We start from the raw sequence: 27202 nt of genomic DNA on the forward strand, positions 1-27202 counted from the left end.
CGGGTTCGAACCCCGCCCTTGTGATGGGTGTTCTTTGTAAGTGCCCCTCCATCAATTTCATCATCTCATCACTCATCCTCATCTTTTCGATTAGCCGAAAGTGGTAGAGTGGACGTGAAATAAACCAAATCAAGAGCGCTTATCTTTGGTTGGGCAAGAATTTACAATACCGGGCCCTTCTGTAATTTCTATGCTACGTCTTATACTCACGAAATAATTAGTCGCGATGATTTATCTCAGGTCAACATATTTGGGTGAGGTGAAGAAATTATTCATTAACGTGTAGAAGTTGTAAAATAAGCTTTTCAATTCTCGCAATGATTCTCCGTATACAACTATAGGAGCCATAATTGTTGATATGAACAATTGACGTTCGAAATTAGTTACCCTGTCTACAGCGTTGCCACACTGTTGTTTTCATACTTGGAGAGCATCGTGTAAGAATGGCGGAAGGGAACAGTAAAAAAGTTGTTAATGTTGTACAGTTTGTTACAGGATCGGACCGTACTTTAGAATTATTTCGCCTAGCCGGTAAGCTCTACGATCCAACACAGAAATGCGTCGAGGATGACGAAGAAGACGAAAGTGACAGCGACAATCACGATGTAGAAGAACATGTGGAATGATTTGATTACAGGTAAGTTTGGCAACAGTGCATCGATCGTAAAATTGCAGGATACGAAAATGGCACCTTCGATGATGAACGTTTGCCGTTAAAGTGCTACGAAAATAAGATTTTTTATCGGTTCGTAATCACAATTAGCGCAAAACTATTTACGGATAGCTGCACTGACCATTCTCGGTAAGGTTAGGTTAAGGAAACATAGTCAAAATTTGGGGTCGTAAAACCATTGACGAACCATTCACGGTAAGGTTAGGTTAGGCTAATTTAGGCAAACATAGTTAAAATTTGGGGTCGTAGTAATATCAGGAATGTATATTTAGTTTTTTAAGTATTGGAAACACAAAATTTACCGGTAAATAATGAGCAATCGTGCCGATCGCGGACCACTCAATTTCGCTTATTATGAAATTTCTAGACGCGACCCCTAAATTTTAACTTCAAATTCGTGAATAGGAGATCTCAATTAGTGAGTATGCGAACTATTAGAAAAATCGGGGAGGGGTCCGGTATTGTAAATTCGGTCCTATGGTTGTTTCTTTATTGATAGAGTTTGTGTTTTATGAACAGTTTTTTTTAAATGAAATCATCGGGAATGTAAACTCAGTTGTACAAAACATGTATCTTTGTTATTTAGTGTCGCTTTTCTGACACTTTTGGCTAATCGATAAAATGAGGATGAGTGATGATTAGATAATGATATGGAGAACACCCTTGCATAAGCCGGGACTCGAACCGTGGAATTTCGGCGGCGAGATCGATATATCGATATGTAGGACTATACTATATTTAACGTATAGGTTTCTGTCAAAAGCAAGTATAAAATCTAACAGTACTGAGATACAAGTGCCATGACTGTGTGGGTTAACTGGGGAGACTGGTGACTGACCCTACACCCTCGAAAATTCCAACTTTTTTTTTTTTTCAATCTGCACATTTCGATGTTTTAAAAGTAGCTGAAAGTGATTTAACATGCGGAAACCACAAACAAGCGAGATTATTATCCTCGAAATGTCACCACGTACGTCCAATCATTCGCATCCCGGACAACTTTTGAGACTTATTTGAAGAAATATTCGTCAGACACGCAAGCAATCAACGGCTGATATCCAAGGATCACCATAAAGTAACTTGTTTTCCGCCACTAAACCTTCGGCCTGCAACTCACGAATATGCACGACAGGTTCTCTATTAAAGGAATCGTAAATTTGAAACATCGTAGAACAACGGAACAACATGTTTGGTAGCACACTTTCCACTCGGGAGTTTCACCTGCACGAGAAGCGCGTGGTGTGTCTTATCGCGAAACGCTAGGGCAACCTTCCATTCTGACGTCACGGGGGAATATTTTCATTATTAGGCTAATTGCCTAAGATGTTAGGTTAGGCTTGTACTGTTTAGTTGTCTCCGCATAAATAATACATTTGCTGCGTATTTATGCTAAGACAACCAAACCTAACAGGCCTAACCTAACAGGCCTAACCTAACAACGTAGGCATTCCTAGTGCGTGACGTCATAAATCACACCACATAAAATCGATTATTATTCGGTTACAACACATTTCCGTGTGTTTAAAACAGCGAGAAACTTTTGTATGAATGACAATCTTCCCAACCCAATAAAAATTTTCAAGTTTCTCATGGGTGTAGGTCACCATCACCTAACTGGGTAAATATGGAAAGTTTCAATTTTTTTTTTCCTAAGGTTCGAATTCAGACTTCAAGTATCCACGGAAACAAAGTTAAATTTCCATGCCTTCCACGGCTCCCTCATAAATAAGAGGAATACTCGTAACACAAGTATTGAAGAACTGTAAAGGCGATAGGAGCGTGATGCTGATCACATCACCTCCACAATGGTCAAGATCGTGAATGTGTGGAGATCTAATTTCATTCACCCCTACGAGCCTGAAAAGAAAGGCTTTACCTTATCTTTGCAATCTTCTTCGTCGCGATTAAATAAATTCGTCTCCAGAATCAACGTAAAGTGGCAGTATTTTAACTTCCTTTATTTGCACGTCTCTCCCTTGATTGGAAATCGCATCCCCTGCACCCCTGTGGTCATGGGAGAGATTTTCGTAAGCCCCAGCGGTTTAGCTTGAAGCTTTTTTCGTGTGACGACTTGTACCAGTCTTTAATTATCATTTCCTTGTAATTAATACAAATTACTGTAACTGAAATTAACTAAAAGGCGTCAAATAAATATTTTAGTTTGACATTAATTTTCCAAGGGATAGGGCTGCTTCCTCTTCCTGGCGCCTATGGCTGTGCGTGTACTAGGCATGACCATGGGCGGAGTTTGAGCTTTTGCTTTGGGGGGCCAGACTCTGGGAGAAGCATATGATGTACCTGAGGGTTATTGAATATCCCCTAGTTTATAAGGGGTCCGGAGGCCTTCCCCCGGAAATAAGAAACAACTTAAGAACACTGAGTTTTAAGCCTTTTAGATTTGAAAATTTTAAATTTCCTCGCTTAAGTAAACAAATATTAATTAGTATATTGGTTGTCAGTTTTAAAGAAAGCAAAACAGTACGATTATTGCATTTTGCATTTCATTATTTTTTTTATTGATACAATACTTTAAAAACGTTACGGTACAATAGTAAGCTTCAGAAATTTTAGAAAAATTAAATTGAAAAGTTCTTTTGATGCCTCAGCAGTAACTGTTGACTCAACACAGAGTCATATTACGTTTTTCTTTCTTCAAACTGTACACATCAAACAAATCGTCTAAGACCCGCTATTGAGGTGCAATTACCATGCCATCATCATCATGCCAAACGTCAAGATTTGCGGTATGGCTTCATAACAAAAATGTAGTAACTGAACTTAATTATGTGTTATTTTTTTAGTCTTTTTGTAAATTGAGGAAGGGGGGCAGACCCCCTGGCCCCTCCAGAACTCTGCCTATGTACATGACTCGAACCCAGGACCCCGGGCGCCACATCCTAATAGTCTAATAACCTCATAAGAAGGGCCCGAGTATGAAATAAGCTGGAAAGAGCTTCCTTCAAGCAAATGCCACCTGCGATCTTCAGCGAATGTAAAAATCCGCTGATACGAATTCTTCCGGAATCGCAGGAAAGGTAATGCAAAAACAGCTTTACGCTGAAAGCGTCCTTTTCGAGAGACGCGGTCGCTCAACGGCCGAAAGTTCGAATTTCATTTATATAGCTCGAGAGAATACCCCCCCACCCCGTCGATATCTGAAATACATGGCGTGCACAGTCGTAGCCTTGGAATTATACAAACAGTTGTACACAGTTATGGCGTGAACAGTTGTTGCCACCGACTTTAAGTCGGATTACCGAACGTTAAAAAAAGAGTTACAGCGAGTAGTAGTACGCTATCGGAAGAACTTCATCAACGGATCGTCGAGTCGACCTTCACATCGAAACGCAGTTCGATATAAATTATTTTTGTTTATTGATTCATTTATGTTCAAATATAAAAGTGTGAGGTTCTTTATTTTGTGGATAAATTTGTATCCGAGCCAGACGTCGGGAGTTGGAGGACGGGTTTTTCTTGAGTGACAGCGGAGCTGTCTTTTCGGCTTAGAACATGACATATTTGCACTAACACGGAGAAATGGAAAGGTTATTTTCGTCGAGACCGGGCTTCAAATCACAGCGGGGAGCGATCCCGTGTTTCACGGATGACCAGGAAAACCAGCTGGATCCCAAGCCTGCAAGTATCGAAGACGCCTCGGTGACCGCGTTTCAAGACAATGGACAGAGGTCATTTCCATCCCCTGGGAAACCGAAGCGAAGCCACCTTAGCGTCATTCCCAACGGACAAATTCGAAAGGGACATATAAACAAGAGTACCCCGATTCCAGACACAGTTTTTACCCGGATTTCATAGAGAGAGCATCTCCGCGCTACACTCTCGCGTGATTATTGTTTTGTGTCCGTGAACTTCGTTTCCTTACGTACCGTGAGCGAACTGCAGATAGAGAGTTACCAGTGTGCGCCTTATTTTGGTGAAGATTACGCGGTGATTTGTTTTTGCCAAGCGTAGACTACATAATAATGGAGGGCTAAAGAAGATAGAGAAGGGAGTCCGTCGACTCCCCTGACGCCTGCAACGACGCCGAAGCCAGTCGGACGACGCCAAAACCAAACACACTGCCCAAAGCCAGAAGGACGCTTCCAGATCGACGTCCCAACCAAAGCCCGAAGGACGTTTCCAGATCGACGTTCCAACCAAAGCCCGAAGGACGTTTCCAGATCGACGTTCCAACCAAAGCCCGAAGGACGTTTCCAGATCGACGTTCCAACCGAAGCTCGTTTCCAGAGAGAGAGAGGGAAGGACGATTCCAGAACGACGCCCAAACGAAGCCCGTCACCAGAGAGAGATGATTGCAGATCGACGTCCAATTGATGCCCGACACTGGAGAGATTCCTGACCGGCGCGTGACCACGTACACCCGACGCTAGTGACAAGAGGAACGCCCGAAGTACTAAGGAGGTGCAAGTACACCGTATCGTCGCAATTATTCTTCGTCGCGATCGACCTCGGAGAACAATTTCGCCACAAAGGAACCGTGTGCAAGTCCCGCGTCCCGGAGAGATGAATGACCACGCCATGTAGCAGAGTCCGGTAGAGTATACTTCAGAGGGTCTATGTCAATGTAAACGTGCATTGTTAGTATCAACACCGTACTGTTAACGCCGAAGTCTCACTTATTTGCAAAGTTACTCAGGAAACCCCGAGCCTAATTTCCGTGTCTGACAATTTTTGGTATTGTTGTAAAGAAGGGTTATTTCATGTTCAGATGTTCTAATTTAATTGTCTGCATTCAGCGTTAGAAGCTCCATTTCTTGTGTAACCGACCGCCCCGTCGCGCCATTTAATTTGTCAATACTTGACTGATGAGTCCTTTTTAATTGTGGAAAGCGTAATTTTTATTGCAAGGTCGTGCCCATGAAGTAGTATTATTTGTTGCATAGTTTTTTTTTAATGTAATTTTTGCTCGCGCCGACGATTGATTTGTGTATTCCGGCAACTGGAGCCAATTAAGTTTTTTGCATCACTATGTAATTGTGTAATTGTTCTCATTGGACGAGAGAGGCTTATGTGTATTACCCCCGTCCGAGAAACTTGTTAAATGTCGTGCTTACGACTGGATGCATACGTTCATTCGAACGAAAGATTTAACCACGCCGACCCAATTGTCTTAGTTAACCGCTTTCCGAGGGCTGGCATTTAAGTTAATTTAAAAGAGCACAGGAGCTGGCAGACAAATGCCATAAATTCACATTAAGGTTTAAAACAAAAAGGGAAGGATATGTTAATGAGATCCGTGGTTTGTATCTTTACTTCATATGTAAAAATACCTCATGTGTGTGAAAGAGAGAGAGAGTGAATGTTGTGAGAGTTTGAGGAGGCTTTGTAAACAGTTGTTGATTGCAATTTTTTTGTTGTTACAATATATATTCACTTTTTACCGTTCGTCAGTGTTGTTATTTGACGTTTTTCAGGTATCAGATGTTATGCTATTAGTGTTTTATGATTGTTCGAATCTACATATCAAAGGTAAACAAAACAGTGTAACATTTCAAGGTATTAATCTCCGCCTCGCAATAGTATGACAATAAACGACCGTCTCAGTACCGAACTTGAAAACCTGGGCCGAGAGTCACGACCGGTTTCCCGTACACATAACGACGTTTGGCCCCGTGCCGGGGTATGATTGACACGTCATTTCGGGGACCGTGAGTGCACTCGTTACACTTGTGGGTCTTGTAAATAACTCCGGTAAGTGTTGCTTTACATTAATTGGTTCTAGCGCTGCCTTAAATAAAATTCAAATGAATGTGTTATCAATTAATATTAATGATGTAAGGGTTCCACACTACACAACTGTTAAGAACCTAGGAAAGATATTTAATCAGGAACTTGATTGGCAAATCCACGTAAAATCTCAAGGTTCAAAGGCCTATGGCAGGACTTCCCAAACGTTGGGCGCCCTTAGCGTTTCAAGACTTTTCCGCGGTGCCCAAGTCAGAATGCAGGCCTATCTAACACTTGCAACGCCCAGTTAGTGTGTTAGGTTGCTTGCCTTGAGTTGACAAAAATAAACAAATTTTAAATTCAGAAACATTTTCATTGCAAAAGTACTAAATAAGCACATATTTGGAATAAGCGTCATTTCAGTGGAAATATTGGAACATTTCGCAGCGCTCCTGTAAGCCAACCACGGAGCTACAGGCTGGAGCGGAACACACTTTGGGAACCACTGGCTTTGATATACTTAGATCGCTCTATAAATCATCGCATTTACTTTGAACTGACGTTCAATTATTCAATCTCTCGTTCTTCCCATCTTCGATTACTGTGACGTTGTTTATGGTGTTAATTTAACAAAAACGAATGCTAAAATTGTACTTATATACAGTGGCGGCGATTAGGGGTGGGGGTGGGGTTAGTTGCCCCCCTTTTGCCTCTTTCCCCTCCACAGAATGCTAAACCTTATCTACCAAGGGAAAGTAAACTGTCCTTGCCACCCAGTTTTGAAACCAAATCGCCGGCACTGCTTATATATATTATAGTAGTTTTGAATTTTTGGTTCTTTGATTGTGGTTTAAGTGGTTTGAAAAGCCACAGATTGAACTTCGCCCATGAATAAAGAATTTCTAATTTCTAAATACCAAAAGCCTTCTCACCAGATCGCTTGGTGTCCTCGCACTGGAACTTCACTTCCGGCTGACCGTCTCCTGACTTAAAGATGAGCTTCTTGATGCACACCAGCCCTCCGCTGCACATATCTGGCTTGCACCGGACATTCTCGTCTGAAACCATGAAGAGGATTTAAAGGTGCAACAGAAACTGTATCTTCAGAAATATATTGAATTTTGTAGCACACACTTGTCATGTTATTGCGCCGTGTTGATCGGAAGCATTAACCCAACACTGGAGCTTGTGCACAGAAGGGAGCCTGTATAGACATTTCTTCTAATAAAATTATCCCCAGAGTGGAGGATGTGAAGTAATGATAAGTAAGGCGTTACTTTCTCAGCATTTCTGTTAGTAAGGCATGTGAAGGCAGGGTGCGAAATCGTTGGAGATTGGTGAAGGCGACGGGGGAGGAAGATCGTAATTTACACACACACACACACACACACACACACACACACACACACACACACACACACACACACTTTTTTACACATATATGGTGATAACTCGAAATATCTTACAAAGGAAGCGTCTTCGAAAGAAATGTTTCAAAAGAAAGTTAATTGACTTTAATGGGGAAAGATTGATTGATTTGGTGTTTTAAGTCCACTTTATGCACAGTAAGGATAATCGGGACTGGACCTAAAGTTTAAAGTGGGATCCGAACCACTATGTACCTCCACCGGGCATCGAACCAAGGACCGCGTGATTACAAGGCGAACGGAGTGGCTAATAAAGATAATACACCATTAATTCTTACTACTTCTAAAGGTTACAGAGAAATTGTTGAAGTTTTAACAACATTATAAATTAAATAATTTTATTAATGCCGAAATTGTTACTTACATGTATATCAGATAATTATAAAGTAGGAAACAAATTCCTATACCAACTGGTTAGAAATGTTATTAACTTACAAAATAGTTAAAATGGGTTTTATTAGGTGTAACGTTTTGTTTATTTTTTGGTTTCTATTCATGTAGATCTAATATAAAATTCTATTTTCATTCTCTCAATCCCCAGGGCAAATCACTTCGTCACAGAGAGTCAGTACCCGACATCTCTCACCCCAATATGCGGTTAAAACCTTGTTAATTAAGGAAACATGTATTTATATACAACCAAAACCAATTCTACGTGATGTGAATGTGACTTTTCCCACGTGAATTCCTCCTCGATGGCCTAATGGTAACGTCGTCGCCTTGTAATCCAGGAGTCCGGGTTCGATCTCCAGTAGAGTACATAGTGGCTCGGGCTCCACTGTAGGTCCAGTCCCGACTAGCTTCCCTGTGCATAAAGTGGACTGAAAACTAAAGAAAAACCTTTCCCTGTCACTGCTTAGACCCTGCTAAACCACAATGAATCTTATCTCGAGGATTCCACAATTGAGCAGAACGCCCATGTCCCATACTCACCATTTGCAGGAACAGAACTTTTGGGGCGAATGTAGATGAAAGCGGTGTTCACATCAACATAGCCACACAACCATTGGACCAGGAGGTAGAACACGCAGTGTCTCATTCTCAGGGAAACTGCAATCAATAGGAGACCTGAAAATTATAAATTCTACTTGCAATGAGGAAGGTCAACTCTGAGCAACATTAAAATTCTGCAAGGTTTTCAATAAAGTCATATCTCAGAAAGTATGAATGCTAGAGTTGCAAATTATACCTCGTTTCTTCAGTACAGACTAGGGACTATAACTTTGTTAAAGAAACGAATTTTTATTTATCAAGTAATAGAGGTAGAAGGAGAAGACGAGAGTAAAAATGTATTATTATTATTATTATTACGGGTGTATTACGGGTCACTTACCACACCTTGTAAAATCCGCAGTGATGTATTTGCATGGAATTCGCATGTATGGGCGATACAAAATAGGCCTAGTGGGACACCTTTGGGTGTATGTCACGGGGTCGGCCGCCATCTTGGTTCCGCCATCTTGAATTCAACTTTTTTATTAAAAATGATAGGTGGGTCATGTGATACATGACCATAGGCTAGAATTTCGTCAGGATGTCAAATCTGAAATCAGATTTCATGTAACTTCATTTGGTGAAAAGTTATTGGCAACTGAAAGTGATGTTTACCTGTTTGTTGCGGGTGTTGAACCATGCCGTTAACAACTGAGGAACGCATCCAGATCGTCAAACTGTGGGGTGGGAGAAGTGCCCGTGCAGTGGCTTCCGATTTCAACCTGCGTCATCCAGAACATCACCCTGTGTCACATGTTTCAGTGGCACAGTTATTAACCAAATTCGAAGAGACGGGCACGGTCTTGGACAGACCGCGTAGTGGACGACCGCGGACAGTCACGGATGAAGCAACAGTTACGGCAATGCTGACCTCCTTCTCGACGTCACCGCAGCGAAGCACACGTCGTATAGCAATGCAATGTGCTATGAGTCACAGTTCAGTGTACAGGGGGTGCTACAGAGGCACAAGTGGCTTTCGTATAAGGTGCAAATGCAGCTACACCTCTCCGAGGACGATCCAGATCGCCGCGTGCAGTTTTGCGAGTGGGCTATCGCGCAAGTACGGCTAAATCCAAACGTCGCTATGCAGATACTCCATTCCGATGAAGTGAACTTCTACGTAAATGGGGAGGTGAATAGGCAAAACATGCGCTATTGGTCGCATGACAACCCCGCATAGACAGATCCCTCCAAAATGACCGGTGCATGCAAAATTATAGTGTGGGCAGACATATGGGGAACACGGATAATCGGTCCTTTTTGAATTCAAGGAAATTTAAATGCGGAACGATACCTGGGGATGCTACAGGAAGAGATACTGCCAGCTCTGATCTCGGAAGATGGTATATTTCCCAGGTTTTTTCAACAAGATGGTGCGTCTCCCCTTTATGGCGTCCAGGTGCGTCAGTACCTGGATGAACAATTTCCTGTGGTATGGATTGGTCGACGTGGGCCAGTTGAATGGCCTGCCCGATCACCAGACCTAACTCCAATGGACTTCTACCTTTGGGGACACGTTAAGGCTATGGTGTATGGTGTCAAAATTCGTGATGTTCGTCATCTGGAACAACGTATCATGGCTGCCTTTGAGCAAATTTCACCAGATACCTTGCTCTGTGTCCAAACACATTGGGAGAAGCGTCTGCACACGTGCATTGCTCAGCACGGACAACATGTGGAGCAAAGTCTATAACAGGTAAACATCACTTTCAGTTGCCAATAACTTTTCACCAAATGAAGTTACATGAAATCTGATTTTAGATTTAACATCCTGACGAAATTCTAGCCTATAGTCATGAATTACATGATCCACCCATCATTTTAAATAAAAAAGTTGAATTCAAGATGGCGGAACCAAGATGGTGGCCGTCCCCGTGACATACTCCAAAAGGTGTTCCCCTAGGCCTATTTTGTATCGCCCATATCAAATTCCATGAAAATACATCACTGCGGATTTTAAAAGGTGTGGTAAGGGACTTCTGATACACCCTGTATTGTTATTACGAAATTTGAACTTCGTCGAGCCCCCACGTAGGCAACGCCGGAATGTGAGGATTGAAAATAGTAACTGTATATTGCCTGTTATGTGTTCCATTCTCGTGGCAAGAATTGAACACTTGCTGCAGATATTTTTGGAGAAAAAAACATTTTTCTAATGTAAAAGCCGTGCTTCTTTTCAGCGAGAAATCCACCCCCAAATATACAGCCAGAACCTGAAACATATTAAACTTTTCTATTCACTAATGGATAATTCAAGGTTCGTGTGGCGCTCTGAACACGTGTCTCGGAACATTACCTGAGTCACAGTGTGTGTATTTTATTACCATTCATTTTCCACTTTTTCTCTTTTATTTTGTATGCTATGTAGCATATTATAAATACGAAATAGTAAAGAAAGAATGAAATGGGGAGGGGAACCATTCAAATACAGCAAAAGTGACGTCCTGGTTTATTTTACCAGGTCACAATCCACTCCACCTGAACCAATTTTTCCGTTTTGATCATCCTTGAAAGTATTCTGTGGGACACCACGGTAGCTTCGCCAATACATTGTTAAAAGGGAGAACTCCTTATCTGATATTTGGATACTTCATTTTACAGCCCCTCCCCTCCCCAAGTTTGCTGGCGATGCCCCTACACTTTATCCTGATCATCGCGATTGGACGCCAGAGGCAGACATCGAAAAAATTAAATCGCAATTTTTTCTAAGAAGATAGGACAGTATCGTAGGTGTGACATTGTTGGTATCATTGCTTTAACAATCGCAACAATACCACATTACAATGTAACCTCGTGTCCTTGGTTCCTATCACAGCCGCCCCTTTCAATCGGCTTGCTCATTAGCATGTCAAAATTACTGTCTCTCTGAAGAAAACTCTTTTTGGCAAATGCTAAAAATTAATTGGCTTCTAAGCCAAAGTGAAGAATCTGAAGGCAAAATGAACTCTAAGGAATTTCTGAATTGCAAATCGAAAACTGGATCCACTGGCACTCGCGACTCTTCACCGAAGAGTGAGGTAATGTGAATAGGGGTTGATTTGTAGGGGAGGAGAGACGGGGCGAGTGGAAAATAAGCCACCCATATGATGAAATTTTAAGTCTTCAAGGTCTCAACATTGTGGCCAAAAGCAATGGTTGGTGAAGTTGATGCAATGAGTATTTTAACGTATTTTTGGATTTCTTGTATTCGAACCACTCGTGTTACACACCCGGAGAGCCATATGGGCGTAAAGTTTATGAGAGTTAAACATAGATAACAGCACTAGACTGTAAAGGTAAAAATACTGTTGATGTTTAAAAAACTGTTTATAAAAATGTAAAACAAGATGGAAAGAATAGTAAAAAAATAATTGCTAACGTAAAAAGGAAAGAATAAACCGAATAATATATATTTATGTGAACATTATAAAACATACTAAGTTTCTCATAAGCAAAGATAATTAACATTATGCATAATAAGTTGGGAGAACGACAGAAATGTAGGACTCTTAACAGTCTCCGAAAAAAAATATTTCGGTCTGTTAAGAACCCATTACCCTAGAGATTTAGCCGTGGAAAGGATTTGCACCTCCAAAGGGAGATAGCACTCGCTACGGCTCCAGAGCTTCCGAGTTCGAATTCTGGACTGAAGATGGGTGTTATTTCTGAGTATCCCTTCATCCATTTCATCACATCATCACTCATCCACATCTTGCCGATTAGCCGAAGGATGCAGAAAAGCGAAGTAAACCAAACCAAATGGATTGGAAATAATGATCCCTGATTGAGATGTCATTCATAAGCAGAGGTTTGATGGTTCAGGGCAGAAGGGGTACGAACCTATCCGTACTCTTTAAAATGCACTCTGCAATAAAATAAATTGATGCAGGTTTGTTATCTACTTGAATTTTTCAAACTTCTGATTTTCCGTTTCATCACACTCAAAACGAGTTCAGAACAAGGTCTAGAGCTTTATATGAGATATTGTATGGCCCTATTTGTAACTCTATTAAGATCATAATAATAATATTTTGGAATTATCTATTTTTAAAAGCTGTTAAAAAACAGTAAATCCGTGTGTGCTATTCTAAAATGGAATCTTTCATGCCCCACACGGAAATGAAATTAAAAAAGTTATTGCGCCACTTAGCAATTCTACAAGTTTAGCCCAGCACCCTCGAAAAAATGCTGCGTACGCCAGTGAGTACCAATCGTGCAGAACGCCTAGTGATAAATGGCTTGAAAGGGAAGTATTTTCAGTTTTGTGTAAGAGCGTTTTCCTTGCGTCACACACTGTTGCATTTTGGGAATGAGGCCATATTTCTGTCAATGGAATGTTGATAGAAACAATCGCTTATGGCCTCGCTTTCAAAAGGAGTATTTATGTTTAGATTTCAGATTCAGTAGAAAAGCGAATTATCCAGAAAAAGGAAACTTCTAAGTAGTGTTGATAAGCTAATGAAACTTTATGACCTTCCAAGCTGCTTGAACGTTATAATTATCACGGTACCATGAATGTTACTACAAAATTATATTCTTGCAACTTAGGTCACACAGCACGATTTTAATTCGAGGCTTTCGAAGTTCAAAAAGGCATTTTGAACATTAAAATGGACGATAGAGTGGAGCGAATTAATATATTTTTACCTATTGTCAACAGCAAGGTGGAGTGAGTTGACTACAGCGACCTATTTTCTTCAGGAAAATGTACTGATTTGTCTACAGTGACTTATTTTTATCAAGTTATGAAGCGATGTAACTGTAGTGACCTATTTTCTTCAGGAAAACTGAGCGAATTCATTATATTGCGCATTTTCTTCACTAAAAGAAAGGAAACTGATTCTGAATCTTCTTCAGGAAAATGGAGTAAATTCGCTGTAAAAGGTAAAGTCGAAGTTCCCCGTGCACATAGCACTGTGCCATGAAGGCACAATTAGGGGATGTGGGGGTAGGGCGCCAACATATTCTCGACCTCGGATATTTTGGAGGTGATGTGATCAGCACCACGCTCCGGTCGCCTTTACCTCGTAGGGTTGCACAGGTACCTATCGATGTGAGGATGTTTGAGCCCCGGCGCAATCACCCATCCCGGTAATGGAACCCAGGCCTCCCGCATGGCAGTCAGACGCCCTACCTATTAGACTACCTCGGCTCCGTAAATTCGCTGCATTGACCTATTTTTGCATAAAAATGGATCGACTTTGCTTCAGGAAATAAAAAAAGATTTACCCGGCACAATCTCCTCCGCTGATCTCCCGAATCCTAATTTTCCCTACTTCTCGAATTGGTGTTCTAAATCCACTTTCTTATGCACAGTAAGGTTAATCGGACCTGGACCTACATTTAAGAGTGGGATCAGAACCACTGTGCAATGTTCTTCCACCGGATATCGAACCAGGACCACTTGATTGCAAGGCGACGACACCATCGGGGAGGTTCCTTACCAGTGGCGTAGCTACATATAACGAGGCCCTGGGGGAGATTAGAAGGTAAGGATATCGAATCGACCCTTCCTAATAGAAATATGTATAATATATCGTTGGAAAGGATATGAATCAAGGATTCCGGAGATGTAAGAATTATAACGATTAGACGTGATTTTTAGTTTATTATTCTTGGCTTTGCTTCTAATTACAATTTCACTAAAAAATAAAGTTTTTCTCTGACACATGAGAAAACTCAATACAAAAAGTTTACACTAGTACTTTGAATTTTCTTGGCGAAAGGGAAACAAGGAGAAATCTAGTTTCATTTGTTTATAAACAATATTAAACAGACTAACATGTAGGCCTACTTACGGACAACTCGCCGACTTTTAGATTTTGGGTTGGCGGTATATTCATCAAACTTTATAGGGGATGTCCTATCACAACTAGGCTTGTGGGGTTTAACACATGAGAGCTCTCGACACTAGTTATAACTTATCCAAAAATCTTCGTTGTTCTCTGAATGTTCCGTCTTCTTTTCCTGGTGGTTCCTCGAAGTTGAAGAAATTCCCTCTCTGCAACCTCGGCTTCACCGACTGAAAATCTGCAAAACTGCTGCAGACAGAGTTCACTCCCGCATGATCTTTCTTCCGGAGAGCCTTAATGCCGATTTAACGTTTCTAGTGCTTCTGCAAACAACGATGGACTGGCGTGGTCTTCCGACTGAAGATTCTACTACCACTTCGCCAGAAGAAAATTGCCACGGAGGTCTGCAAAACTCAACGGACCGAGCACACTAGGGCGACCACCTCTCAGTCGAAATATACGCGCCAACTGCTGTAACTTCTCCGCGCGAAAAATGCACGAGCGCTTATTCATTCCCTTTTCCGCGCTTTCCAGATTTCACCAGCGTCCATCAGACTGGTTCACCAAAAATGACGTCAATTTCGGTGAAATACGGAAAGCTTCATGCTGCAGCCAATGAAAGCTAGATACAGAATGCGCGCGCATATTCACGTGTATTAGGGAAAAAAATCACTGATTGTGACTAAATCACAAAAGATATTTCATAAATATTATATATTTTCACTTAACGACATGTTATTTTACATGTGCAGTACGAATTTAAGTGGTATTTTTTTGTAATGATATCGAATTTTGCAAATGGATGCTTTCCTGCATGTTGCAGCAGAAAATGGATGCATGTTTTGATGCATGGGCAAACTTTATTTCACTTTGCGTGGAAGTGAAGGAGTACTAGTATTTAAAATGCCGACAGTTTATATCTGCATCCAGTTTATTCGCTCTCCATGCAACAAAATCGGCGTGACATTCCGTCCTATTGCCTACAGGACGCATATCACGAACCAGAAGAAGCTTCAGTGCAGACGACGCCATTTTGATTCACCAGCCACACCAGCTCTTGAGGCTGGTGTAAATTGATGACGTTATAGTTTAACCTGGTGAAAGCTTTGGTGCGCCCCGGTGAAATACGGAAAGCCAAAGCGTGCATCAACGGTGCACCAGCGCGTCCACCGGTGGATTTTGGAAAGCGCGGCATGTCTTTGGGACAGTCTATTCTTTGACAAAGGAGTGTCTTGATTCCTTTTACTTCTTTATGTAAACAATCGGTTACATAATTATGGTGAGGAAATTATTGGAAGTTGAAAGAAACGTAGTATTAATTTGGAAAAACCTCCACTATAAATGAAACATAATGAACCTACTTTACGTGCAGATGTAAGGGTAAAAAATCTGTTATGTTGGGGTTCTTGAATTTAGTTATCTTAGCATAAATAATACATTTCCAGTGTATGTTAAGAGAACCAAACCTAACAGACCTAGCCCAGCAACGTAGGCATTCCTCGAGTGACGTCACAACGCAAGGTTGTCCTCACGTTGTGCGTTAAGGGAGACAAGTGAAGTCAGAGCCTCCCTTATAGCACAAAGCTAGGACAACCTTGAACAATAAAATAAACAAAAAAACATACATTTCCCAAAGAAAATCAAGAGAAACAATTTAAATTAACGAAAATAATTTACAGTTATTAAAAAATAGAAACTTCAATAACATGAAAACCATAAATAAGGATGAAAACACTAAATAAAGAACGTTGAATCCTAGTGGTAATTCGCATTTATATCCACGTTAGAAACCAAAGTTCGACCTGGCAATGCTGTGTGTTTACAGCATGAATTTCGATACAGGAAAGTAGCTATGGTAAGTAATCCAAGAATGTTTATATTATTTCACAGAACAGGAACATCTAAGTGAGAAATGCATAGTGCCAATTCGAAGCACGAATTAAGTGCTACGAGTGAACATATTTTTCTTTTACGCCGAAACGGTAAAACACAAGGGTCGCTTGTGCAGTATAGCCAGACTCAGTTTACCATATTTAAATAATAATAATAAATTACTGACGAAAATTATATTTAATAATCAGTCACTCCAAAAATGTCTTTCTCTGTTTTCTGGGAGCTGAAAGCTGAAGCTGTAAGACAGGCCCGTACTCAACGGAGAGGCCATGGGGGCCATGCCCCCTCGAAATGTAAAATGTGACAATTTAAAAATCTGCAAAAATAACATTGGCCATTTTCCAGATTGTGAAAGAATTTCGATTTCCTCTTGCTTGGGGAGGCAGGCAGATTCCAGAAGTCTGCAGTCTGCAACAATGAGTATTTTTGTTAACTTATTAATATCGGGAGTGCATGGTGGAGAGAAAGAAGACAGGGTGTTTTTATTCAAGAAAAGATTAAATGGGTACAAACGACCAAGCAAGTTATCGTGAATTTTTGCGTGAAATTTTCACATTAAAAATTCAACGATAATTTTTACATTTCTTTGGTCCCCTTAGGCTTAGTTTTTAGTGCCGGCCTACCTGTACGTTACGCCCTTGATTTGACGAATTCATTCAAATTATAGCGTTTAACTAGAATTTAAAACCAGATAATGACTATTTTAATTTTACTGCCCACAAAAAATAGCCTTTCCCATATTTTTCTCACTTCTGTTTATAAAATTTTTCGTATCAACCCCATGGGACGCGAGGCGGTTGCTCCTTACTTCTAGAGGTGTCACTAAGCCCGTTGCTTCTTGCAGGCGTCTTCACGTTACAGCGACGATGAAACTCCCAGCTTCAAGGTCTTCAGCGGCGATGTAGTGGCTGGCGTCTTCATCCTGCTCCTGGTGATCGCTGGTGCCTGGTACGAGTTCACGATGAGGTCGTCGCTGAAGAACGACCTCAAGGCCGTGCAGACGCTGTTCCCGGAGCAGCCGGCCAAGACCTGGAGGACGGTCACCAGAGCCCTGAGGCCCTTGGTCACCGACGGCGGCGAGGGTCCGGCCGTCATCCTCATCGTGGTCCCACCCGGCAGCCATAGAGTCGCCGACAAGCTTGTCCGCGCCCTGTCGCGGCTGTGCAAGAAGGTGCTGAGGTCGGAGGACATGACGCGCTGCGGCGACATCAACGGGGCCTGGTACTCGAAGCCAGGATCGGGTCCTCTCTTCTACGAACACGTGGTGGACGTCCTGGAGAAGGAGAAGGTCGCGGTGGTCACCGACATCCAGTCCCTCGGCCACGAATCGGCCGCCATGTTTCTCGGGTTCCGGAACTGCGTCACGAGCGCCATCCGGAAGTCTGTCCTCCTGCTCACGTTGTCCGTGCCGGATCGTGACGTCAAAGGTTATGACGTCAGGGCACCGGAAGTGGTTGCCTACGACTACCTCAAGAGGGCGTGGGGAGGGGCTCTGAAGGGGTTCCTGCTAGAAGAACTGATGGAGCGTCTTCTACCGTGGACTATTAAAGTAGTGCCTGATTCATCCAGTAGAGACTAGTAGTCGTTTCGTCAAGAACCGCGTATGAATTTCTACCTTGTGATAAGTTATGTCTGTATCAAAATGGTTTCGATCATTACAACGTTCCCTGCATTAGTTATGTTTCGTTATCATTTACCTCCTTATTTAAAAGCTGGGGTCACTCAATGTACCTTGTTTCAGAAATAATTGAGGTGTTGCAAAAATTCAATGCAAGTAAATTATTGAACTTACGTTAATGAAACCAGTCCAGAACGAACGAAGAAATCAAACAGTTTGTGCGTGTATGTTTTGTTAAGCCGAGAGTTCGTATCCCTGCCGCTAGGCGACACTCAAATCAACCACATCACTCTCAATGTTTTGTGCAGAGTTTTAGTCCCCAAGATCACCGGACTTCACACCCCGTGGGGTTTCATCATAGACGGTATTCGTCTCACCGATGCCGCGTGATATCGCAGCCCATCATCACAGCGATGAACACTATCGCCAGTCCCATGTTGATACGAGTGTGGCAAGAACTAGACTATCGTATCGATGTGTGCCATGTCACCCGTCGTGCACACATTGAACATTTGTAGGTGTACAAAAAAAAACAAAAAAAAACGGTTTGAGTTTCTCGTTCGTTCTGGATTGGTTTCATTAACGTAAGCTCAATACTTTACTTGCAATAAATTTTTGGATAAGGATGTCGAATCGACCCTCCTTAATAGAAATATGTATAATACATCGTTAGAAAGGGTATGAATCAAGGATTCCAGAAATGTAGGATTTATGATGAGGAAACATTTGGAAGTGGGGGAAAAAGTAGTATTAAGTTTGAAGAATTTCCATTATAAATTAATCATAATGAGCCTAATTTACGTGCAGATGTAAGGCTAGATGCCTAATTTGTTATTTTAGGCTTGTTGGTTTAGCACAAATAATACATTTACAGTGTATTTATGCTAAGAGAACCAAGCCGAACAAACCTAATAACAACGTAGGCATTCCTTGAGTGACGTCACAAATCAAGGATGTCCTTACTTTGTGCGATAAGGGACACAAGTAAAGTCAGGGTCTCCCTTATCGCACAACGCTAGAACAACTTTGAACAATAAAATCACCAAAAAACATTTATTTCCCAAACAGATTGAAGTAAAACATTTTAAAACAACGAAAATAATTTACCGCCATTAAAGAATAGAAACTTCAATATCCAAAAATAAAATGAAAATCTTAAATACGGATGAAGAAACGAAATAAAGAAAGTTGAATCCTAGTGGAAATTCGCAAACAATCCAGGTTAAAAACAAAAGTTCGACCTGGCAATACTGTGTGTTTAGATCATGGATTTCAATAAAAGAAAGCTCCTATAGTAAGTAATGTAAGAAAGTTTATATCACTTCACAGAACAGGAAAATCTAATTGTAAAATGCACAGTGTCAAATCGATGGACGAATTAAGTGCTACGAGTGAACATATTTTTCTTTTACGCCGAAACGGTAGAACACAAGGGTCGATTGTGCAGTATAGCCAATTTTTGTAACTCCTCAATTATTTCTGAAACACCCGGTATATTAGTCATGCATGGAACAACTTTCGAATCTCCTAGCGTCGAGTGTGCTACGCTCGAGCGTACACAATCCATATCACTATAATGTGACAATATACGTAGACACATGTATGTAAAATATCCGCCTGCAGAGGCGTAACCACGAATGTTTGCCTGGCTGGGGAGCAAATACCAGGATAAACTAAATAATAATAATAATAATAAAAGAATGATAATGCCATTATTACTATAATAATAATTATTATTAGTAGTAGTAGTAGTAGCAGCAGTAGTAGTATTATTACCAAAGACGTTATTATCCTCGTAAATTACGCAAAAGTAGGTAGAAATTGATGTTAATGCATTTAGTGTTGGAACAAAGGATTTGAAATATTTTTTCAACACGTTAACCCTTTACTGGAAGTGTGTGTCTGACAGACACGCATGGTTTTTTTCGTTGTGTTGGCAACCCTATATGTTTCTGTGAATAGATCTCCTCAATACCTTCATAATTTTTTTTTCTTAGTTTGGTGGTGTGATTCATTGTTGTCGGTCGCGCTTGTGTGTTAGCTGTAAGAGCTTTTTTGTAACCTACCGTGTCTGAGAGGCACATACTTCCAATAACGTAAGTTTTTTTTTGCGTGTCCCGTGGACACATACTTCCAGTAGTGTAGTTTCCTTGCACACAAGTATTATTGATGTTGATGATTAGAACTTAGTTATAATGGAGGAAGAACCTTCTACATCTAGGAAAAGGAAACTAAGCGATGTAGGGAAAGTGGGTGAACCCAATTTTTGCGCCAAGGTTTTAAAAATGTGGGAAGAAGTGGAAGAAGAAGACGGGCTAGAAGAGGAGATGGAAGATCTATTTTCTGATGATGATTCCGATGTGGACTCCACGTTCATTCCTGACACATATGGTTCTTCCACTGATGATAAAGATTGTCGTAATTTCGAAGCTAGTATTTCGTCTGTAAGTTGCAGGACAAATAAAGAGAAAGACGTTCCGGCTTTCTTTCAAGATAAGAAAGGATATTCTTGGGAATCTCAAGAACCAACAAAGACTAGATGTGTCCCTCTTCAAAATATAATACGAGGAATTCCAGGCTTGACAAAGATTGTTAGAAATTTAGGTGAAAATCCTCAAATGGAAGATATTTGGTCTCTAATTTTTGATGACGACATTATTGATCATATTGTGTTGTGGACAAATGTAAAATTAGAGAAAACAAGAATTAAGTCCAAGAGCATCAAAAGAGCAATTACAGACCAACTGATAAGCGTGAAATGAAGGCACTTTTAGCTCTTTTTATCCTTACTTCAATTTGTAAGTCTGGACATGAGGATATGGTTTCCCTCTTTTCTACTGATTCTATGGGTAGACCCATATTTAGATCAGCTATGTCAGTGAACCGTTTCCAAATTTTGTTACTGTGCCTCCGATTTGAAGACCCTGAAACGAGAGAAACACTGAAGGAGACCAACAAAGTTGCAGCCATTTCAGACATCTCCAAATTCACGCATAATTGCCAAAAATTATTTTGTTTAGGAGAATATGTTTGCATCGATGAAATGCTTGTACCATTTCGTGGTAAATGCAGCTACAAGGTTTACATGCCCAAGAAACCAGCTAAATATGGTATTAAAATTCTTTGTCTAGAGTCGTTTTCACGTTCAGAAGACACAATGGCCTATTATGGACAATGCTTTTCTTATGGGAAATACGAGCGCGCGGTTGTGAAATTTCTCGATTTACAAATTTAGCTTACGTAAAATTGGTACCTGCAGTTTTGCAGGAAATTTTGTAGAGAATACGATGGTGAGCACAAAAAAGTGGTAACTTGTTTACATATTTTTAGATAAATTAAAAACGCAAATTTTCTGTGAAAACGAACTTTTACATTGTTTTCATTCCTAACGTTGAAACATGCCGTAAAATTGAAGCATTCATTATGAAAAAAATTGACACTGTTTTCTAATTGTCATAGGTGATGGTGGTGCTCAGAATTTATCAATACTTTAAAGCATATTCGCATTAAAAAATATTCAAATAAAGTATGTGGAGATTTTTTATATTCGTGCAATAGAAAATGTCGTCGCTGGCAATTTTTTGTTCTGTAATTCCAAGTGAAAACTTCCAGCGACAAAGTTGTGAAGAAAATAATGAAATTATTTTTTATAACCACTCAAAGGTTCCCAGAAATATTACTTCCATGCATTTGGAGTTTCTTTTTAACCCGAACCGCGCGCGAAGTAAGGGGACGTTGTCTGGCCATCTTGAGCCGACTCACCGCAGCATTCCGGCTAATCACCATCAAGTTTTCGAGTTGTTATTTTATTTCCATTCAGTAAAAATATTAACTGCATTCAGTTTGTTATAATTGAATTGCAATTACTTTAATTTAATAATTGACAATTATTTCCAATGCTGCTGTTGTGGGCAACATTAGTGCTGTCGCAAATACACGTTGTTTTTGTTTACATTACTGTCGACATTAATACTGAAATGAAGATCACCTTTCAGTTTCCAACGTACACATAAATTCATTAGACAATAATGAATTTATATATATATATATATGTTATTCTATGAAATAATTACAGAGAAAGGCGAATGAATATTAAATGTGCCTGTGTATTAAATTAAATCTAATGGGAAAATGACATGCTAATGAACTGTAATGTTCACAGTATAATATTAATATTAATAATTACATATAATTATCATTTTATATAAAATATGTAACACCTGCATTGCGAAGGAAGCTCATCATTTCCCAGCGACATGAGCTAGCGCTGTATTGGCGACACTGTACGGTTTCTCCATAAGCGCCGTTGTGTCTTCTGAACGTGAAAACGACTCTAGCAGATGCCCGCATGTCGTATTTCTACAATGCCTACATTTATTGTGATAAAGGATCTGATGGAGTAGGACTAAGCAATGAGGAGAAGAAGCTTAGTATTCCAACACAATCAGTTCTTCGATTAGTGCAACCGATAGTGAACAGTAACCGAAACGTAACTGCTGACAACTGGCTTTCCTGTTCAGAACTAGTGAAAGAACTTGAAAACCGAGGACTAACATATGTGGGAACTGTTAGAAAAAATAAACCAGAAATCCCCCAGGAATTCTTGCCTTGTGGTAAGAGAGAAATTGAGTCTTGTCTTTATTGAATTGAATTGAGTTAAAATTTCTGGGTGCCTCGGCACTTAAGGCCATTTCGCACCCTTCCATGTATACGGGAAAATATCCCTTATCTAAAATTCTGACTGAGAGCTTAAAAAAGGGGTGTAAAGAGCCCCTTGGGGAAAACTAAAAATGACAACAGCTTGACGTTGTCTTTATGACTTTAAAGAAAACGTCAAGCTGTTGTCATTTGTCCCCCAAGAAAAGAAAGCTGTAATTTTAGTATCCAGTATTCATCACTCGAAAGAATTGGATGAAGAGATAGGGAATCCAGAAATTATTGCGTTTTATAATAGCACTAAAGGGGGTGTGGATACGCTGGATCAAAAGGGTGCCGATTATTCTTCTAATAGAAGATGTCGGCGGTGACCTTTAGCAAATATTTTTCACGTTAGTAAATATAAGTACAGTAAATAGCTGCATTCTGTACTTATGTTTTAAAAACAGCCCAAGTATTTCCATATATAGATTTGTGAAAGAACTAGCTATGAACCTCATGAGACCTCATCTTGAAGGGAGGTTGAAGGTTCATAATTTGAGGAGTGAGCTGAAAAAAACAATCTAGGATGTTCTGGGGAAGAAAACACCATACAATGAAGACGAGCAACATTTAGCAAAAAGTGACAAAATGGAACGCAAAACGAAATGTAGCCTTTGTCCTTATCAAAAGAATAGGAACACAGCATGTAAGTGCGTCAAATGTGACACACCAGTAAGTCTCAAATGTTCCAGGAAAGCGTGCGTGATGTGTTTGGTTGACAGAAGCACGTAATTTTCAAACTTGCTCAGTACTTTCAAGAAAACTTTTGTTCACAAAAAAAGTGTATTTCATTTCAAGTGTGTGAAAATTTCATTTTCATAAAAAAAGAAAAGTTTTTCTCAATAATAGTTACTTTTTCTTACGTAGCACTTGCGTTGTGTATGTATTTTCAAATAAATTTTATAATATTAGATTATAAGAATAAATCTATGTAATACTTTGCCAAGAAAACCAAAGTTTCGGCGTTCCGTGTCTGTCAGACACATACTTCCAATTATGTAATAAAAAATCATTCTTCCTGTTAAGGGTTAAATTTCACATTAATTAATAATGGAAAACAAGCACACAAATTCTATTTTTGAAAGGCAGATAATGCATGTTAGATATATTACGAATATAATTCTTTTTGTACATAGCAGCATGTATAACTTTCATGTACAACATATGTTTTACACATATGCAACATGGAGCGACGTAAAATAAGAAAATGCACATGTAACATGCGTAATACTAAATTGTGTCGGCATTCAGAGTTTCTTTAAAATATATATACACATCATATATTATTTAAATTCATTACATGATCAATTCATCCAACTCATAATAAACCAGCAGCAACAATTACACAAATTGTCTCTCAAATGTACACGCTCCTTTTCCTCAAAACAATTGATCATATTTTTAAGACAAAATCAATTAAAGAAGTCCTCCTTCTCTCTGGTAATTTACAATTCATTACAGAAAACAATGATATATTGTGAGCGAATCGAGTAACAAAATGTTACGAAATTTATTTTCATTTGCATAAAATTTAAAACCAAGGGGGCATAGCCCCTCTGTGCTTCTTGCACTTGCCCTTGGCCGTCAATGCTTGCCCCCTAGAATTGATTTCCCTCAAATGTTGAAGGGTGTAATGCCCCCCCTCCCCTGTGGTTGCGCCACTGTCCGCCTGTTAGTTTCAGCCCATAATTCTCTATTGTCATATTTCACTGTTCGTAGAGGCTAAACTATTGTAACATGGAGATGGTGACGCAGTTAGAAGTCAGTTCCTTTTTCTAGTAAGTAAAGGTTTGCTTGTTATTCATGCTTGAAACTTCTCAGACGAATTACATGTTACCTAGAAAAAGTTGTCGTAAAAGTAAGTTAGTTACTTTTTGAAGTGAAGGTAGCTGAAGCTGGGTTACTTTCAGACACAGTCCTAACTAAAGTCATTTTCAAATGAATATAGTTCCCCAGGAGTCTATAATAAACGACTTACCTTTGCTGATGTCAGATTGCGCCGAGACAGAGAATTGAAAGAAACGCTGTGGAAGCTATAACAATGAAACCAAAATGCCCCTCAAGCACCATTTAGTCAGCCTATATGCTATAAATGCCACAAATTACACAAAGCAGAAAGATTTCCAATTCTTTCACAAACACGCTCCTTTCTTGTGACCGACAATCATCCACAGTTGATGTACCAAGACATTTGTTCTCCTGGAAGCGAGCGTTTATTGCCCGTAAACAAAGCTTGGTGTTATGACCAACCTCCCTTTCACAAATAACGTCACAGATCTACTTTGTTTCCCTTTTCGGAATCCCTGAATTCAAATTCACAGCCGTAAACGATTAGAAACCCGTTACGACAGATCATATTTCGAAATGTTTGTCGAGTCAGTCAACAATGCTTGCCACAAAAATTGCCCAACGGTACATGTTGAAGAGAGATGTCGTGATTCTGTTCAAGAAGTGTCGACGAACGTTATAGGGACCGAATGTAATTTCTAGACTCTCTAGACAAGCTCCCAGTGTTGCCAACCGGACGGTGCTGACCATTGGTGCCCATAACTCCCATGGCCAATGGTGCCATCCTCAGATCATGTCAGATCTTCATCAAGTATTTCATGTCGACATTGTGCATACTAACTAATTCACTCTCTAGCCTTCTTAAACCGGAAGGTTTATGGCTGCAGCAACACAAGCCTTCAATCTGTCCCTATCCTGAGCATCTATCTTCTCCATCCCTACCAATTTCCTTTAGGTCCATCTGAACGTTATCCCTCCATCTTCGTCTTGGCCTTCCTACAGGTATCTTACCACCAGGTTTCCCAACAATAATCCTATAAACTCTCCTTTCCTCTCCCATTCGTGCCACATGGCCTGACCACTTAAGTCTTCTTGATTCCATTATTATAATAATATCTGGGGATGAATACAAATTGTACACTTCTACATTATGATACCTTCTGCACTCACCTGTCTCCTCATCCCCTTTAGGTCCAAATATTTTCCTAACGATTTTATTTTCAAATACTCTTAATTTATGTTCCTCCTCTAATGTAAGGCAGCAAGTTTCACATCCGCAAAATGACATTGTGTCTACTAGATTTTTCATCAATGTTGGGAGACTATGACAGTGTTGTAGCAAATGCTTTTAGGTTTCTGAGAAGAGCGGGCTTCTTACACCGTTTCTGAGGATATTTTTAGAGTATTCTTACCTTTTTTAATGTGTTGTGCCTAGCCTGTGAGGATCCTATTACAACTTACACTTTTAAACTTTCTTAAGGGGTTCTTTTATATCACTTTTTTTTTAATCCAAGGTAAAGGTCTTAGATATGAAGTTATTTTCTATTTCACTTCGAAGGGTGGAAAATGGCCGTACGTGTCGGCGCACCCAAAAATTTGAACTCAATCAATCAATCAACGAATTACTGAAAGTCACATTTTGAAGTTTGATGTTTAACAATTAATCCAAATAAGGCACTGGGTCAAAACACTTGAACAACGTAGGCCGCTGATAGCCATGCACACAAAACACTAGTTTAGTTTAAACTTTACGTAAGTATTGTCTAGTTCTGATTTCCTTCCTATTGGTTCCTGGGCTTTTACTCCACCCACACGTGGCCTCAAGTATACACCGAGGGGGGATGATAGCGTAGCACAAAACACAACAAACCCTTGTTCGAGTGGGTGATGTGTAGAGTGAAAATTATCTGGTTCTAATTAATTTAAGCTGTTTGTAACATTGGTGCGAGCACCTCACTTCTGACAATTCGTTAAGTTTATGCTTTTGCTGGTTGTCTTAACTTCACTGGCACAAAGATATATTCTCAAGCGAGGTGGGAGTTCAACATCCAGCACTTTTTACTCTTGTCACTAAACTGTCAGTGAGGCAGACTGACTGGTGAGCTCGTGGAAGTTATGGCCTCGGCCCAGGTTGTGATACGTGCCCATATGCCTGTCTGTTTGCGCTGGGACAGTTGGCTCCCATCACTGGAACAGATTTTTCTCCTCGCATGATCTGGTTTGTGCTCCAAAATTTGCTTTGTGTACAGTACTTGGTAGTCAGTTTTTAAAACATGAAGATCCAAGGTGCATCGATAAAGACAATATTTACGTGTGTTTTGTGTGCAACGCTGGCTATCAGCGGCCTACGTTGTTCAAGTGTTTTGACCCAGTGCACTATGGGTAAGTGATTCTCACTTGTCGACGAGGCGAGTAGAGAAGGGTGGAGAGACGATGTAAGTATATGACGCAAATTAAACATTTTCTCCTAACATGTTAAATTGTTCTGATTCTTTTCCATTTGTGATAATCATTGCTTACACTGGCTTGTGATCGAAGACCAACGAATATGGAACTTCCTTGTCCTTCTCCGTTGGCCGAGCTCTGGCCGTAAACATAACGTCCCCATGTCTTGAATTTGTTGTGTTACATTTTTTTCCAGATTTTCTCGATTGAC

General features: G+C 40.2%; 2 protein-coding genes across 4 annotated transcripts in view; one reads left to right on the top strand and one right to left on the bottom strand.

The window, feature by feature from the left end:
- The window catches only part of LOC145977877 (uncharacterized), a 32944-nt gene extending 8096 nt beyond the window's left edge, over nt 1–24848 (bottom strand). The window contains exons 1-3 of one of the 2 annotated variants that reach the window (XM_083110209.1): nt 24737–24848; nt 8719–8835; nt 7291–7416 (exon numbers count right to left, since the gene is read on the bottom strand). In XM_083110209.1, the coding sequence (XP_082966335.1) occupies nt 7291–7416; nt 8719–8824 (232 nt within the window). In that variant the 5' untranslated portion in view covers nt 8825–8835; nt 24737–24848. Of the gene's footprint in view, nt 1–7290; nt 7417–8718; nt 8854–24736 lie in introns of both variants that reach the window. The other variant, XM_083110210.1, reaches the window with a different exon arrangement.
- Nucleotides 11594–18049, top strand: LOC146005542 (uncharacterized). Of its 2 annotated transcripts, none has more exons than XM_083144800.1 (2): nt 11594–11795; nt 17287–18036. In XM_083144800.1, the coding sequence occupies exons 1-2, from the start codon at nt 11667–11669 to the stop codon at nt 18019–18021; spliced, it is 864 nt and encodes a 287-aa protein (XP_083000926.1). In that variant the 5' UTR covers nt 11594–11666; the 3' UTR covers nt 18022–18036. The 2 variants fall into 2 exon arrangements, with proteins under 2 accessions (XP_083000926.1, XP_083000927.1); XM_083144801.1 differs by having other exon boundaries at nt 11780–11912; nt 17287–18049.
- Nucleotides 24849–27202: the final 2354 nt, after the last annotated feature.

This window comes from Lepisma saccharinum, chromosome 23 (genome assembly GCF_977018435.1).
Source record: "Lepisma saccharinum chromosome 23, izLepSacc3.1, whole genome shotgun sequence".
In the NCBI taxonomy this organism is placed as follows: domain Eukaryota; kingdom Metazoa; phylum Arthropoda; class Insecta; order Zygentoma; family Lepismatidae; genus Lepisma; species Lepisma saccharinum.

Excerpts from the sequence above, each read along its gene's own strand:
- LOC146005542 (XM_083144800.1), top strand. The coding sequence starts at position 11,667 with ATGCTAAAAATTAATTGGCTTCTAAGCCAAAGTGAAGAATCTGAAGGC. Across the intron at positions 11,796-17,286 it reads ACTCTTCACCGAAGAGTGAG|GCGTCTTCACGTTACAGCGA; the intron begins GTAATGTGAATA and ends TGCTTCTTGCAG.